General features: G+C 38.4%; 3 protein-coding genes and 1 pseudogene across 4 annotated transcripts; 1 reads left to right on the plus strand and 3 right to left on the minus strand.

Moving 5' to 3' along the window:
• Positions 1-770: 770 nt before the first annotated feature.
• On the minus strand, positions 771-4,215 carry LOC137727537 (protein root UVB sensitive 2, chloroplastic). The gene is made up of 9 exons (XM_068466385.2): positions 4,019-4,215; positions 3,806-3,934; positions 3,167-3,255; positions 3,009-3,093; positions 2,640-2,699; positions 2,443-2,536; positions 2,240-2,337; positions 1,771-1,950; positions 771-1,519 (listed from the first exon to the last, which is right to left on the minus strand). The coding sequence occupies exons 1-9, from the start codon at positions 4,028-4,030 to the stop codon at positions 932-934; spliced, it is 1,335 nt and encodes a 444-aa protein (XP_068322486.2). The 5' UTR covers positions 4,031-4,215; the 3' UTR covers positions 771-931.
• A 511-nt stretch (positions 4,216-4,726) lies between these two features.
• LOC137727538 (chromatin modification-related protein eaf6) lies at positions 4,727-7,751 on the minus strand. 2 transcript variants are annotated; one of them, XM_068466386.2, is made up of 7 exons: positions 7,593-7,751; positions 7,387-7,487; positions 6,437-6,537; positions 5,619-5,688; positions 5,367-5,394; positions 5,229-5,286; positions 4,727-5,113 (listed from the first exon to the last, which is right to left on the minus strand). In XM_068466386.2, exons 1-7 carry the CDS (start codon positions 7,609-7,611, stop codon positions 5,014-5,016), a joined length of 477 nt encoding a protein of 158 aa, XP_068322487.1. In that variant the 5' UTR covers positions 7,612-7,751; the 3' UTR covers positions 4,727-5,013. The 2 variants fall into 2 exon arrangements, with proteins under 2 accessions (XP_068322487.1, XP_068322488.1); XM_068466387.2 differs by having other exon boundaries at positions 7,387-7,484; positions 7,593-7,732.
• Positions 7,752-8,713: 962 nt separating this feature from the next.
• LOC137727539 (actin-depolymerizing factor) lies at positions 8,714-11,141 on the plus strand. Its single transcript, XM_068466388.2, has 3 exons — positions 8,714-9,256; positions 9,759-10,024; positions 10,692-11,141. The coding sequence occupies exons 1-3, from the start codon at positions 9,233-9,235 to the stop codon at positions 10,840-10,842; spliced, it is 441 nt and encodes a 146-aa protein (XP_068322489.2). The 5' UTR covers positions 8,714-9,232; the 3' UTR covers positions 10,843-11,141.
• A 192-nt stretch (positions 11,142-11,333) lies between these two features.
• LOC137727536 (inorganic phosphate transporter 1-4 pseudogene) lies at positions 11,334-12,767 on the minus strand (annotated as a pseudogene).
• Positions 12,768-14,073: the final 1,306 nt, after the last annotated feature.

The following is a 14,073-nucleotide window of genomic DNA, read 5'->3' on the forward strand; positions in this document are numbered from 1 at the left end:
AGCCTTCACCAAAGGTGATATTGATCCATGTTCAATTCGATCAAGGGTGTCAAAGTGTGTAAAGATGGGTATATAGAGTTTTTTTTTATATATTTTATTTTATTATTTTATTTTTTTTGAGAATAGAAAGCGAATGAGGTAGAGAAATGTACACTGGGATCGGAGGTGATTGCAGGACTAGGTTTTTGGGTTGACAACTTTTTTTATTAACTATTAAATTACTAAGCCTATTTGTAACTTTTTAAATTTAATTAGACTTGTATGACCCATTTATGTGTCCCATTAAACACATACAGAATTTTTGACAAAAGTGTGGCGGAATGACTACATTGATCAATTTTCAATTTTAAGAACTATTTTGATGTCGTGGGTCAATTTCATAAACCATTTTGATGTCTCGAGTCAATTTCAGGAACCCTTTGTAAGAAAAAATGACTTATGGGGCCCATTTATATGCCACATCAGTACCTAACAGAATTTTTAACAAAATTGTGACAAAAGGATCACATTAATTTGCAACATCTATTTTCAGGAACTACATTGATTGATTTTCAATTTTAAGGACCGTTTTGATTGTGAAGGTCAATTTTAGAGATCCATAAAAATCCAAAAAAAAAAAAAGTAAAAAAATAATAACAAATAAGATTAGGAAAGTTAAATAAAAACGAAGAGTCTTTTTGATAACCAATTTATTTTTTGTTTTTATTTTTGTATCTGTGATATGAGAAAAGTGTGAAGAAGGGGTAGCGAGAATGTTATGGTGCGCGAGGTACAGAGGGAAATAGGCAAAAAACTATTACGATGATCCTAAATACAACTGAAAGTTATGGTGCGCGAGTGCAATTCCCTAGTAACTGTATTTCCCTACTTCTATAAACGTTTTGTATCACAAAGTCCCTGCTTTCTCCAATCCTACCCGTACCAAAGAACTTCAATATCTTTGAGAAGAATTATCTGTACCGAGATTCGACCCCCACGCAAAACGGTTTCCTGTTCCATCGAGAAATCGATCGGTATGCCACCCCTTGGCCTGCAGTTCCAATACAAATGGACCAAATACGTCATTCATCTTCTCGTAAGCCTCTTCCAGTGCACTCGGACTCGGCACATGAAAAGACTTCTCTATATCTGCAGTGTATCCAGCAACAAGCCACCCTCTCAATGCGTCTTCGCCGGTAGCATTTTGCTCCAACATCATGTCAACCCCTTTGTTTCCACGATTTAAAAGAAACTTCTCTTCAGGGAACATTTCTTTCAATTCACCAAGTTTTGAAGGCTTAATGACCTTGTGGAATGACCTTCCCACTCTTACATTTCCGGCATCCTTTATGAGTCGCCCAGGGAATAGGAGGTCTTCCCGATACCTCAGGTCAGCCGGGCTTGATACTTTTCCTGTCTTCAGAAAATCAGCCACAATCATTGCAGTCCTCTGTGGATTCAATGTGTTGATAGGAGTTGCCCGCATTTCTTCAATGACACAGTATACATGTACCATTGAAAGAAGAGGCCCAACAACCATCTGCAACAAGTTAAAGATCATTCGAATCTATTTCCTTCAAAAGGAATATCAGAAATTCACAACCACCATACGAAATGAATTCAGAATAACAAACTATGCAATATTGACTGCAGTCATAGCACACGAGTGATGCAAACCTGTTTTTAACTCAGTTTGAAAATGGACGTTTCGTGCAATTACGAACAAAATAGAAATAATAGATGAGGCTGAATGGTATAATTGAGAGTTAGACAGTGAATCATATCCACTACCTTTCCTTGCATAGACGAACAGACAGTAGATGCTAATTGGATCCCGGCTCCCATTCCAATGACATTGAACACAGTTGATATTGCCTCCCCTTTGGCAAACAGATCACTAAGATTGCCCTCTTTTGCAAAGGCCGAATAAATTGGTAACCTTGTTGCTCTCGCAGCAACAACTGCCATCCCCTGTTAACTTCAAAGGTAAAAATCTTAAGGAACAATCAACAAAATTATATTTTAGGATTGGAGAAGGGACTCAAAACTTTACACGGACATGGTATTAAATACAAGACAATAAAATAAATTTCAACGACAAGTTTACCTATTACTTTAAATAAAACATTAAATCAGAAAAAGGACAAAAAAAAACCTAATGTTTACCAGCAATAAATAAATTATAATAAAAATGAAAAAAGTGAGGAGGACTTGAGAAGAAATTAATATGCACATGTATGCATCTCTATGAAAACTATACCTTTGCAAAATTGCCTAAACCTGCAACTTGAAGAAAAAGCTGTGGACACAAAGGAGAAAGAACTTCCAAGCCAGTGCCAAAGTCATAGAGCACATCAGCTGCAAGGCAAAAAGCTTAATCTAATTAAAAATCTTCTAAAAGCATTAAAGTCACTTCCTACCAAAAACATATAGTTAGATAAGAATTAAAGCTACCAAACAGACCCAAAATTCTCCAACATTTAGGCTCGGAATCCATTCTTGCGCCCAGATTGCTACATATAAGCTTTCCCATGTGCTGCATCCCATCCTTTAGAACCTGCATGTCAACAATATGGAATTGATAATATTTGAAATGAAAGTGATCAGAGTCGTGATTTGGTCGCAAGTCATCTTATACTCTTCAAAAATTGAGAACTTACCCAACTTACAACAGTTGCTTGTGCAGGGGTTGGTCGCAAGCCTGCAGCAAATAGGAGTGACTGTAAAGGAGTAAGAATGCAGCCAATGACCCAAATCATAGTTGTCTTGAAGATTTCTTATTTTAGGGTGGGGGTGTGGGGAAGAGAGAGAATAAGAGAATCTGTAGCTTATATGATGAATTGTCACTCAAGAATTGTAGCAAATAAATAGATAGTATATACTAAATAAGCATACGTATAAATGTGAGCACAAAAAGCAACATATAAAAGGTCCAAGGTGCAATATCGACCAGAATTCATAGGGTTAAATTTCCACGCAAGAAATATAAATGACGATTTTAAATGCATTGAAGGCATCGGAAAAAAGACCTGACTTGAAAGCACTGACAGGGCTGCACTGGTTAAGTGCTGCAGTGCCCGGAATTGTGTGTATCTGAGATATCCTTCATTTACACTGCACAAGTAAAAGGTACATGAGTAATTGAACCAGTCTATGGGTTCTCAAAAGGAATAAACCAATACTTTACCTATATGGATATCCCGAGGGGAAAAATTTGTTGACGAATGAGTCAGCGACCTTAAGGAACACTGGCCTCGAGTCATCAAGAATCTTCACCTGCAGAAAACTCAATGCAGTTAAAGTAGTTCAACAAAAGCAAGAACAAAATCAACCTGGCACGCAAAAAACACACCGGACCGCAGCCACTTCAACTAATCCTCTTTCCATTCCCCAAAACCCGAATTCCCACGGGGTCCCCAGTTCCCATTTTTGCAATGGCTATGTATTTTATTTTGCCGAAAATTCTAAGACATTGTTGGACCAAAAGCATCCTCATTTCATTTCCCACAAAAAAACTACACCTTCGAGTACAATTAACCATTTCAAATCCCCTTCTTTCATTTCCACACCATGTTTATTTCAAAACAACTCTCTCTCTCTCTACCCATACATTAAAATCAAACCCAGCAACCCGACACTCAGTGACCGACTTGCATTGCCATTTGACCACAAAGTCCCCAACTTTTCACCAAATCAACAAGAACCCATAGCTCAAATCAGACCCAAATTGGGAATGGGTGCATCAGCAGCTAAAACTACCGCTTACCCAGCAGAACCCAGAAGTGAATACGCAATTTAAACATGGGGAAGTAGATGAAGAACTTACAGAGAGTTGACCGCTGGGGTCAAACTCGTAGCGGTAGGAGACCGACTCGGAGGTTTCGATCCAGTACGCCGGCACCTCAGGAGGGGCTGGAGCTTTATCTGGCTCCTTCTTCTGCATCATTATCTTCTCCTATTGAATCACGAATGAAAACAAATGTATGATAAAATATATACATGTATATGTGTATGTACAGGTGTAGGTGTAGGGACATACCAACAATTTCATGGGAGGGGGAAGGAGGTGGAGTGAAATGGGCGACACTACTAAGGGAAAGGGGATAAGAATTTCGGCGGCAGAATAGGGTGGGCCAAACCGCCCGGAAATAAATTCAAGGATAATGCGGCACTAGCTTAACGGTTTTGGTATTTGGATTCCGAGTCCAAGAAACAAGTGAAACGACATCGTGCTATGCAATGACAATTTGAGTCCCACAAGCAAAAGGACGTCATTCAATTACTCAACTCTAAGTCTATCGTGTGGCACCACGTGTTTTAACTTGAAAATATATCAGCATTAATTGTGTGTCATTACATGTTTTAACTCGAAAATACACCAGCATTAATCACAAGTTAACGATACCATACTTGACGTTCATTTGCATGTACGTTCGTTTGCTCAACTTCATTTAATTATTTTGTCAATTCACTTCACTGAGATGTTAGTTCGTACTGAGAAAATGACGCATTAAGGTAAGAAGCCAAATTTTATGTGGAAACGAGTATTTACAAATGCACTTAGCCGACTCTGTGCTTAATGAATCACAATCCTCTCGTATCTTTAACCGCTTGAGCTACAAGCCTTTTATTATCGCTTTCTCGAGTCCAATATTTATTTTAACGAATTTGATAGCAACCCAATTTCACAAGTAAATACTTGATGGCACGATGCAACCTTGTGAGATGGAAAACAAGTCAAACAACGTTGCAAGATTGACAACTACATTTCTCATGAAAGTTGTTTCCCAATTGAAGTTTCACATTTGGTCGAGTAACAAGATCCATGCAGAAATAACCAAATCTTAAATACTATCAGGACTCGGGAGTAATACTTACAGCCTGAGATAAGATTAATTACACAAGTGAAAAAGGGGGCTTTGCTCGCCTGAGGGGCATGTGGCTTTTGACAGTCGAAAGATTTCTTAAACGAAAGCTCTCGGTCCCAGCTCTTGCTTGCGCATGGAAAGGTAAAACCATAATTTCCCCATTTCACTATGACATCTCGGCATCATCTTCATAGTCGTAATCTTGTTCGCTTGGCCTGATTCTCTTCACGTCCCTCGGTGCAGGTCTTCCCTTCTTCGGTTTTCCTCTGTGACATAAATTATATATTTCAGACAGTGATGCCAGGAGATAGAGCCTCAAAGATAAATGGCGGCAATTGATACAAACTGTTTTCCATCAAAGATAGATAGTGGAGTGCTTACTGCCCATTTGCATATATACCGCCTTTGGACCGACCTGGACCAAAGTCTGATCTCCCATCTACAATAAACACAAGGGGACAAAACAATGAATAAGAATTGCGCAGGCTGTTGTTGTATATTTGGCAACATAAGCTTTACCATCTCGTGCAGCCGCAAGTTCCTCAGCCTGAGAAAAGAGAAGAGAACCTATGAACATCGGTTTCATGTTTCAAACAATTATTTATCAATGTAAACCTATACATGCAAATAAAAGTGGTTTGAAATTTTAAGTCCACATTCACTTGCATGAATGTACTGATAATGCGAAAATGACATTAAATTAGAACAATAAAAGATGAGGACAACCGGTACAGCCACCATAACGGGACTTTTAATGTTTAGAATACTTACTGCTGGTGATGTAACAGAAGATAATGAAAACATTCTATCTTCAGGCTGAAATTTCCTAGATCGCTTCAAGCTGCAGCCAAAAGGTATGAAGAATTCCATTCCATTAATCCGTATACAGCAGACTCCAAAATCCAAACATGAAAGTTTCGTGCATATAATGCAGAAAATATCAGTGCTACGTGTTTGATTTAATATAATTTGCATGTGCCATGTGGAATCTTTTGTATGGAAAAATAGATTATTCAGGGGAAATGTGCTGTAAGAACATTCAATTCAGATGCCATCAGAGCAATGAGTAACGGCCAATCATCTCCCAGCTAAAGCACGTCTCCGACATAAAAAAGGCTTGCCCGAGTAATAATTCAAGAATATAATTTATTCAAAACTGCCAAATATCATATATAGAGATAATCATTCCATGAATTTAGACTCAACCTGCGAAACCAAAGGTCATTTCGTGAGTTTTTGTCTATAGTTAATGGGGATCACTAGATGAGCTAATACTACCAGTTTTAGTTAGCTGCAAAAGTGGTCAGTGAAAGAACCCTGCTAGCAAAGAAAAAGACTGCTTGGAGAAATAACACAACAGGTTAGATCAAAAAGGAAGAGAACCAGAGGGAAAATTGAATAATCAGAGCATTCAATCTAACTAGCCAGAATACTAAAGAACCAGTTCTTCATGGGAAAAAGAGTAGTTTGTTTAAGACTATCGCGCAAACACAGAAGCCTCATGGGCAAGAGTTAACTAAGGAGGATAACCCTACATAGGAGTACAAAGAAAAAAAGTGAAGCCAAAGGATATCTTAGCTAGTTCTCACAGGTTAGTGTTCTTGGATGACGATAGAAACCCTTCAAAACCTTTTAGTACATTTCCACATTGAGTTGGATCCTGCAGATAACTAGTCTCCAAATCATAGACCTGCATTATAAGAAGACATTAGTTCCAGTAAAGAGGCGTATCAAATACGCAGCTCAGCTGCAACTACAACAAGACATAAAAAAACTTTTCAATCCCATAGCATTGCTGCATTTCAATTCTAAACGGTGGACCAAACCAAAACGACAAAGAAAACAATTACAACCAAATATCCGTGGCAACATAACCAAGAAAAACTTACCTATCACGGGCGTATACACTCTCTCTCTATCTCTCTCATTGAGTGCTTATATACTCATTTCATGTAAGTTTGCCTCCATTAAGACACGAAAGAAAAATGCTTTATTCTTTAAACATACTATACAAAACCAAGTAATTTTTTCTCCACTAACTTGCATACATTTCTATTCATATCTTCTGCTACATGTCGGTTCTAAACTGTGGACCAAACCAAAACGAGAAAGAACAAATTTCCATAGAAAGATCATTAAGACGAGAAACGCTTACCTATCGCGGGCTAACTTACATGTTATGTGATAAGGGAGATGGACACAAAAAAGGGTTAACACCCATTTCATGGAAGTTTAGAACATGTAAGTTTAGAACAAAAAAGGGTTAACACCCATTTCATGTAAGTTTAATAACACGACAAAGAAAAAAACTCAATTTTTTTTACATACATTTCTGATTTTCTATACATGACCAATTAAAATCATTTGTGTAACCAAAAAAAAAAGGCACAAAAGAAAAAGGTCTTCCATTTCAGCTATATCCCCAGAAATGAACTCTAACTAATAAACCCAGTAGCCAAAAAAACTCATTCTCCAACCCTAAGTGAAAGAACAACGAAAAATGTAATTAAATTATTTAAGAAATAAATAAAAATTGAACCTGTTTTTCAATGCCTCGGAGTTCATCTTGAAGCTTGGCTCTCCTACTCAGAAGAGAAGCGAGCATTACCGACGGATTATTGCTCGACGCCTTTTGCGCTGCTAAATATTTAACACAAATAAAAAATAATCAATTTTTCATTGATAATAAAATTAAGATCGATTTTTTTCAATTATTTTGTGAAAGAACACAATCCCGACGCGTACCTTCTGAATCCATTTTCATCAGGGAATCGTTTAGCAGCTGCCCAGGAACCAAATTTCGAAAAACCCAAAAACCCCGAATTTTAGGGCACAAAATTTCGATCCAGGAAAGCAGTCGATGTTTCGGGTTTGGGTTGCGGATGCTCCGGCTCTTTGTTGGTGGAGAGCTCGTGACAATCACGTGACCTTTTCACTTTTTTTATTTTTATTATTTTATAACAAAAATTGTTATCTACATAGAAAGAGGGGTGGAAGAGTAAGTTAAGTCTCATAATAGACTAGCAATAATGTGGTTCAAATTAGTCTTTTGTGAAAATCAAACTTAAGGCCTTAAGAAAAATACTACTAGACCGTAATACTAAGTGGCGTAACATTTTCACATTTGAGTGCAATAGAAACATAGTCAAAATAGGGTTTTTTTTTATTTTTATTTTTTTATTCTTTAACCATTTTTCGACATTAAATTGGATCAACAAGGAAATGAATAAGAATACTAGCTGAACCAAATTTCATCAGTCAAAACATCTCTAATTGTAAGTAAGCACTCATAGTTTTTCTAGGAAACACAATCAGAAATGTATTAGTGCGTCAAAAAATGATTTTTGCCATTCAAGAAACACTTGGAAGTATTTCATACATACTCTACGTTTAAATGTTTTTTTGGATCAGATCATTGTTTGAATTACTCTTATTTTTTTTGGACAGGGTAATTATCTAAATTGCTTAAATATGTGACCCCGATTGCAAATAGTTATATGAAATTAATTTTTATTAACGTAAGTTTGGTTTCTCCTATACAATGAAACATTACTATAACTAATTGACCCAACTTACATCTTCTTACTTTAATCAAAAGATTGATCGTTAGTTGCATGATAACACCCAACAAGATCATCTCCAGATATTTTTTGTGAAGATCCTGAAAATTCGTGAATTATGTTCGTTTATCGTATATTGTGTGGTTATTTTTTGTTAACTGTTTGTGTTTAATGTTAAATAAAAATATTTAAGATAATTTCTAACCACATAATAATGTACGATGAACAAATAAAATTGGAAGATAATCCGGCAAGGATCTGGATTCTGATAACATATTTGTCTTGGCAGTAGCAAAAGTAGAGTCTGTCTTCTGTACGTGGCGAGTGGATAAAAATTAATATATAGCGCGTCAGCGCGGACGGTGGTGGAGAGTGGTCCCTCCCCGAAACTCTGGTCCCCAAAGTCAACGTCGGCCATTGCAATTTGCTTGCAAGCAAAGCGTTAGTCCCACGCAGCATCATCGCCATGTGTACGTATCTTTCGTCACCAGAGAGCCTCACAGCAAAAAGGGTAATACCAGAAAGCATAGGCGCACTGCAGACTGCACCGCTCTCCTTTAGAATCCGAATCTTTCCACCTTTCTATTTTTCTTTCCATTTCCTTATCTTTTTCTAAACCTTTTAGTTTGATAAGTTGATTTTCTTTTTTTGTGGTTTTGATTGGTATAGTTCGATTCGTTTCAGATTTCCCATTTCTTTATCTTTTCTTCTGCATGCGTCATTTGTTCAAATCTCTCTTTAGCTGCTAGCCTTCGCTGAAAAATCTGTTCTTTCTGGTTCTTGATCAAGCTTTCTCTTGGGATATTTGGGATTTTTACGGCTGCAATGTCTTTCAGAGGGCTCGGTCGGGTACTCTTTCTCTCTCTGTCTCTCTATATATATATATATATGTGTGTGTGTGTGTGTGTGTGTGTGTGTGTGTGTGGGTTTTTGAAGCTTCTATATGGTTTGGTTTAACTGTGGGTTTTGTTTAGTGACTTAATTTTATTTAAGAGCTCATGATTTTGTATTAAATCCCATGTTTCCGTAAAGATAATTCAGTCTGATGTAGCTTTGGATGAACGCAATAAATTGTATTTAGTATCCACTCGGTTCTCGAGGAATTTTTTGCATACGTGAGTTGAGCTAGTTAATCAGTGCGGTGTTTCCCGCACCATATTCGGAATCCTTCCTTATATTATATTAGAGTAGTTTGAAATATTGCTGTGTGATCGTTGTATTAGACTTCCAAATTTTTCGTGGTCCTGATGGCCAAACAGAGGATAGATGTCTAAGCAAAGTTGTTACTAAGTTTTCCTTAGTATTGGGTTAAATTATATAACAGCATTGGATGTTTTTTTTGATTTTCCAGCCAAATGCTTCATGTGCCATGGGGGTTTCTGATGAGAGCAAGAACACTTTCATGGAGCTGCAGAGGAAGAAGGTTCACCGCTATGTGATATTCAAGGTTGATGAGAAGAAGAGGGAGGTTGTAGTTGAAAAGATTGGTGGTCCGGCCGAGAGCTATGATGATTTTGTGGCAGCTTTGCCTGATAATGATTGTCGATATGCCGTATATGACTTTGATTTCGTAACTTCTGAGAACTGTCAAAAGTGCAAGATCTTCTTCATCGCATGGTTAGTTTTTCCCTTTAATCTCTTCACCATATGATTTATCACTATGAACTCACTATTAGTCCTGTTAAACTATCATTATCAAATCCAGACGCAGATTAGGCTAGTTGGCCAGATCATTATGTCTCCTCCTTGCACTCAAGTTCGGAATCCTGCTCCCCATAGATTAGTCACATTGTCGAAAAAAGAAAAACTATCACTACCAGGATGTTTTCTTTTGGTGATCCACACATGTATGAATTGAAAGGTCTGAATGATCAACTCTACAATCAGTTGTTAGAACCAAGAGGTCTTCAAATCGTTCATTTGAAAAAATTGAAACTCTTCTTTGTTAGATGTTCATTATACTTATCAAAAATATAAATTCTTGATCAATGAAGGAACAATCACAAATTTTGATCCCAATTCCGAAGTCGCAATATTTCAATCCCGTGCAGTTATTTGCAAATACAAACCTCCTTTTTTTTTTTACAATAAATCATCCATAAAGTTGCACTTGCTCCCTTGATTTGGTATCCAGTGTTATGATCCTTTCATATAAACTCAGTGGTGCAGAATACTATTGATGCAAGTTTTGGTCTTAATAAACCAGAACATTGTGTGCGTTTGCAAATTCAAATACTTGTTCTATCTTGTGCTAATTCATGATTATTTACATAATAATGCTCAGGTCCCCTTCGACCGCTCGAATCCGTGCAAAGATGCTCTACGCCACATCTAAAGACAGGTTTAGGAGGGAGCTAGACGGTATCCACTACGAGATTCAGGCTACTGACCCGACAGAGATGGATCTTGAGGTGCTCAGAGACCGTGCCCATTGAACTCTCTGCAGTACTAAAACACATCTTCCTTGGTCAATCAAAATCTCTAGGGTTCTGTAAGTTTGTTCTGCTGGCTTCACTATGTTAGAACCCATCACCGGCACAAAACTGCATTACTGTTGCTTGAATAAACTGGCAGATCGGTTAGCTGGTACAAAAAGTATGGTTTGATGTTATCTTCTTGTTTCAGGATTTAATTACCTTTAGGTGATTAAAACCCGAAAATTGTTGCTATATACATTTGCTCACTTATGGATTTATGTTTGCGGAGCAAGAAATGCACCACGTCATTGATCTTTTGTTCTTGAGCAAATTGATAACCCGAAATATATGCTGAATAGGCAATGTAGATGGAAAGATCACCGAAGATCAACCAGGTACTTTAATACAAGGATAAACAACATAAAAATACAGAGATGAGTATCCGGTTTCTACTTTAATGTATTAAATAGTTATATAAAGACCGAAACAGAGAAAAATGAAAACACATCCTAAAATATTGCTCCACTTGATGAACAGAATGCACCCACCATTGCCTCTAACTTTCCGGCTGCAGCAGATATGCCATGGCAAGTAGACCGCAGTCTAGCTGGGAAAATTCCAGGCGGCACCAGAAATGTAGTAGGCATTAGGTCCGAAATTTGCAAAGAAGAAAGTGAGTAGAATACCACAAACCCTATCAAGTGATCCTGGTGTGTCCAATATTTGTAGAGAAATGCCAATATAAACATGAACACTGTCATGAAGAAGAATCCCATCACTTGAATTGTGAATCTTCCGATTTTTTCGATTAAGGCTGCAGTGAACAAGTATCCGGGTACCATACTGCATAGGGCGATAAGCGTTTGTGCCCCAGCAATCCTATAAACCTCTGAAACGGCATTCAAAATTTTCGCATTAGGAATCCATCCGATGGTGCTGACAATGTCTTTCTGAAACAGATTTTGGCTATAAAATGCAATGTCAGGCAAGAACCATGTGCTTGCGGTTCCAAGCAAGTGGAGTGCATGACGGTGTATAACTTCCTTAGAGAATAAACCGAAAGATTTCACAGTCTCCTTAGGCAGCCTGACGGGTTCAGCTTCGATATCAACCTGCAAAACTTTTGCCATATCAGCATTAGCCTGGTTGACATTTTTCGCAACAAGCGCCGTGTAACGAACAGTTTCTGGCATCTTCGAGCGTCAGTAGTAAGTTAGAGCGGCCGGAAGTGCTCCAACCATTAGAATGATTCTCCAAGGGTTGTCTGCTTCTGGGACAGTTGAACCAACTGGATCAACTTCATAAGCTGGAGCGTTGAACTTGGCCTCGAAAATTGCAGAGATGAGCATTGCAAACTACCCCCCTGCTAGAATTCCAAACCCCTGCATGGCAAACACCGCGGCAACCAAGGCACCACGAGTCTTTTTATTTGCGTATTCAGACATTATGGTGGCGGAAAGAGGGTAGTCATCACCAATGCCAAACCCTAGCCAGAAATGGAAGAAACAAACCCTGGTCATTGCCGCCTTCGCGTTGGTCATTGCAGCCTTCGCGTTGTGCCCAAAGGAGAGCGCAGAACCAATGGAGCATATGATCATGAGCATAAGAGTCATGCCATACACTTTTTTTCTCCCATTTTGTCACCAAGCCAGCCGAAGACCACTTGCCCTGCCAATTTGCCAACAAGCGCCACGCCATTGACAGCCGCTGTCACATTTGGAGGCAATGTGCCCGGTTTTGGTGAGCCTTCAACGTGGTAGTATGTGCTGCCAAGCAATTTGGTGACGAGGGATATGCAGAAGAGGTCGTATGCGTCGGTGAAGAATCCCATTCCGGCGATTACAATTGCGGTGAAATGGTTCCATTGTGTTTTTTGCAGTGTCAAGTGCATTGAGCACATGCAGTTGTTCTTTGGCCATGGATTTGCTTTGCTTGGTTTGATCTCTCTCTTGCAAACTCTATTTCTCTGGTTCTCAATATGCAAGAACACAAACGGTAAGATTACATTTACATAACAATGTATGAATAAAAAATGATTTAAATGTGAAGTTGATTGATATAAACACAGAAAATTAAACCACAAGAGTTTCACATTTCTTGAAGAAACTTATAAGAAGTCGGTAAAATTCACAGAGGATATAACTAATAGTTCCCTGAAACTATATGTGCAATACGTTGGTTCTTATTAAACAACGGATGTGCATCGATAATGTTGAAAATACATGCTAATAACACATTTGTACATTTTATTACGGACAATGATATTGACATATTATCGATGACATAACGACATTTTGTTGATTAATAAAGAACGGGCATCAGCTCCATAGCCGGACAAATCATGTTTCATATATAATTTGAAAGATCGCATGTTGTAATATATAGGATGGGATTAAAATAATGCCTAGAATTAATTTATAAAAATTAAAAAAAGGTAAATAAAATATGAAAAACATGCAGCTTCATCAAGAAGAAACAAGAACATGCATGCATAGAGCTGTAGCTTTTTTTCTAACCTGGATCTTCTCTCTCAACCTACAGAGACTCCCACTCCGCGAGAGATCTAGAGGGGGGGGGGGGGTTAGGTAATGGTGTAGGGCAAGCCGGGCATGAGAATTTATAAGGGAAGGGCGTTTCGCCGAGCAACCGGAATATTACAGTGGTGCATTCTTCCCCTCCATTTTAGCTAGCTGTTGTTTCTCTGTAGACCCTTCTGTTCAACGAACTTAAGACATCCTTCAGTGGTATGTTCCAAATGTCAGGGAGTTTCTAGTAGTAAATAAAAAGTAGCCAAAACCGAAAACAGAAGCAGGTGAAGAGAGTTTCAGTGGTATATTCCAAATATCAGTGGTATATTCCCGTCCATTTATGCAGTTCAAATTTACGTCTTTAAATTGGATCGGTCCATTGGGGTAAGAGGTGAGAAATACTGAACGAGGTAGGGAGCCTTGAGGAGATGGCTACCATGGTTGAAGAGGCTAGGCTTGCAGGGGTTTGAGAAATAGTAGAAGCAGATGAAGAGAGGGAAGAAGATTGGGTGTTTGCCATTGGGTTGTGTTCGGGCGAAGATTTTTCCGGAGAGGGCTCCTCGGCTCTCAGCACAGCTCCCCAAGGGATTGGCACTTTGGATGTATAGTCGGTCTCTTGCTTGCTGATGTGCTACAAGAAGATGACATAGTTAGTTCTGAAAGGTGCCTTTGTGAGGCCTTAGGTGTAGGCCTTGAGGCTCGCAATCAAACTAACTAAGTG

The sequence above is a fragment of the Pyrus communis genome, chromosome 10, assembly GCF_041283825.1.
Source record: "Pyrus communis isolate YQ-2024b chromosome 10, ASM4128382v1, whole genome shotgun sequence".
Lineage (NCBI taxonomy): Eukaryota > Viridiplantae > Streptophyta > Magnoliopsida > Rosales > Rosaceae > Pyrus > Pyrus communis.

What these genes read in the sequence shown, in the direction of transcription:
- LOC137727537 (XM_068466385.2), bottom strand. An exon ending in CCCTCGGGATATCCATATAG is followed by an intron (nt 3,094 to 3,166) that starts GTAAAGTATTGG and finishes TTACTTGTGCAG; the next exon opens with TGTAAATGAAGGATATCTCA. An exon ending in AAGCAACTGTTGTAAGTTGG is followed by an intron (nt 2,537 to 2,639) that starts GTAAGTTCTCAA and finishes GTTGACATGCAG; the next exon opens with GTTCTAAAGGATGGGATGCA.
- LOC137727538 (XM_068466386.2), bottom strand. An exon ending in TCCGAGGCATTGAAAAACAG is followed by an intron (nt 6,538 to 7,386) that starts GTTCAATTTTTA and finishes CTTATAATGCAG; the next exon opens with GTCTATGATTTGGAGACTAG. An exon ending in ACTTGCGGCTGCACGAGATG is followed by an intron (nt 5,287 to 5,366) that starts GTAAAGCTTATG and finishes TGTTTATTGTAG; the next exon opens with ATGGGAGATCAGACTTTGGT.
- LOC137727539 (XM_068466388.2), top strand. Translation starts at nt 9,233, where the DNA reads ATGTCTTTCAGAGGGCTCGGTCGG. An exon ending in CTTTCAGAGGGCTCGGTCGG is followed by an intron (nt 9,257 to 9,758) that starts GTACTCTTTCTC and finishes TTGATTTTCCAG; the next exon opens with CCAAATGCTTCATGTGCCAT. An exon ending in AAGATCTTCTTCATCGCATG is followed by an intron (nt 10,025 to 10,691) that starts GTTAGTTTTTCC and finishes AATAATGCTCAG; the next exon opens with GTCCCCTTCGACCGCTCGAA.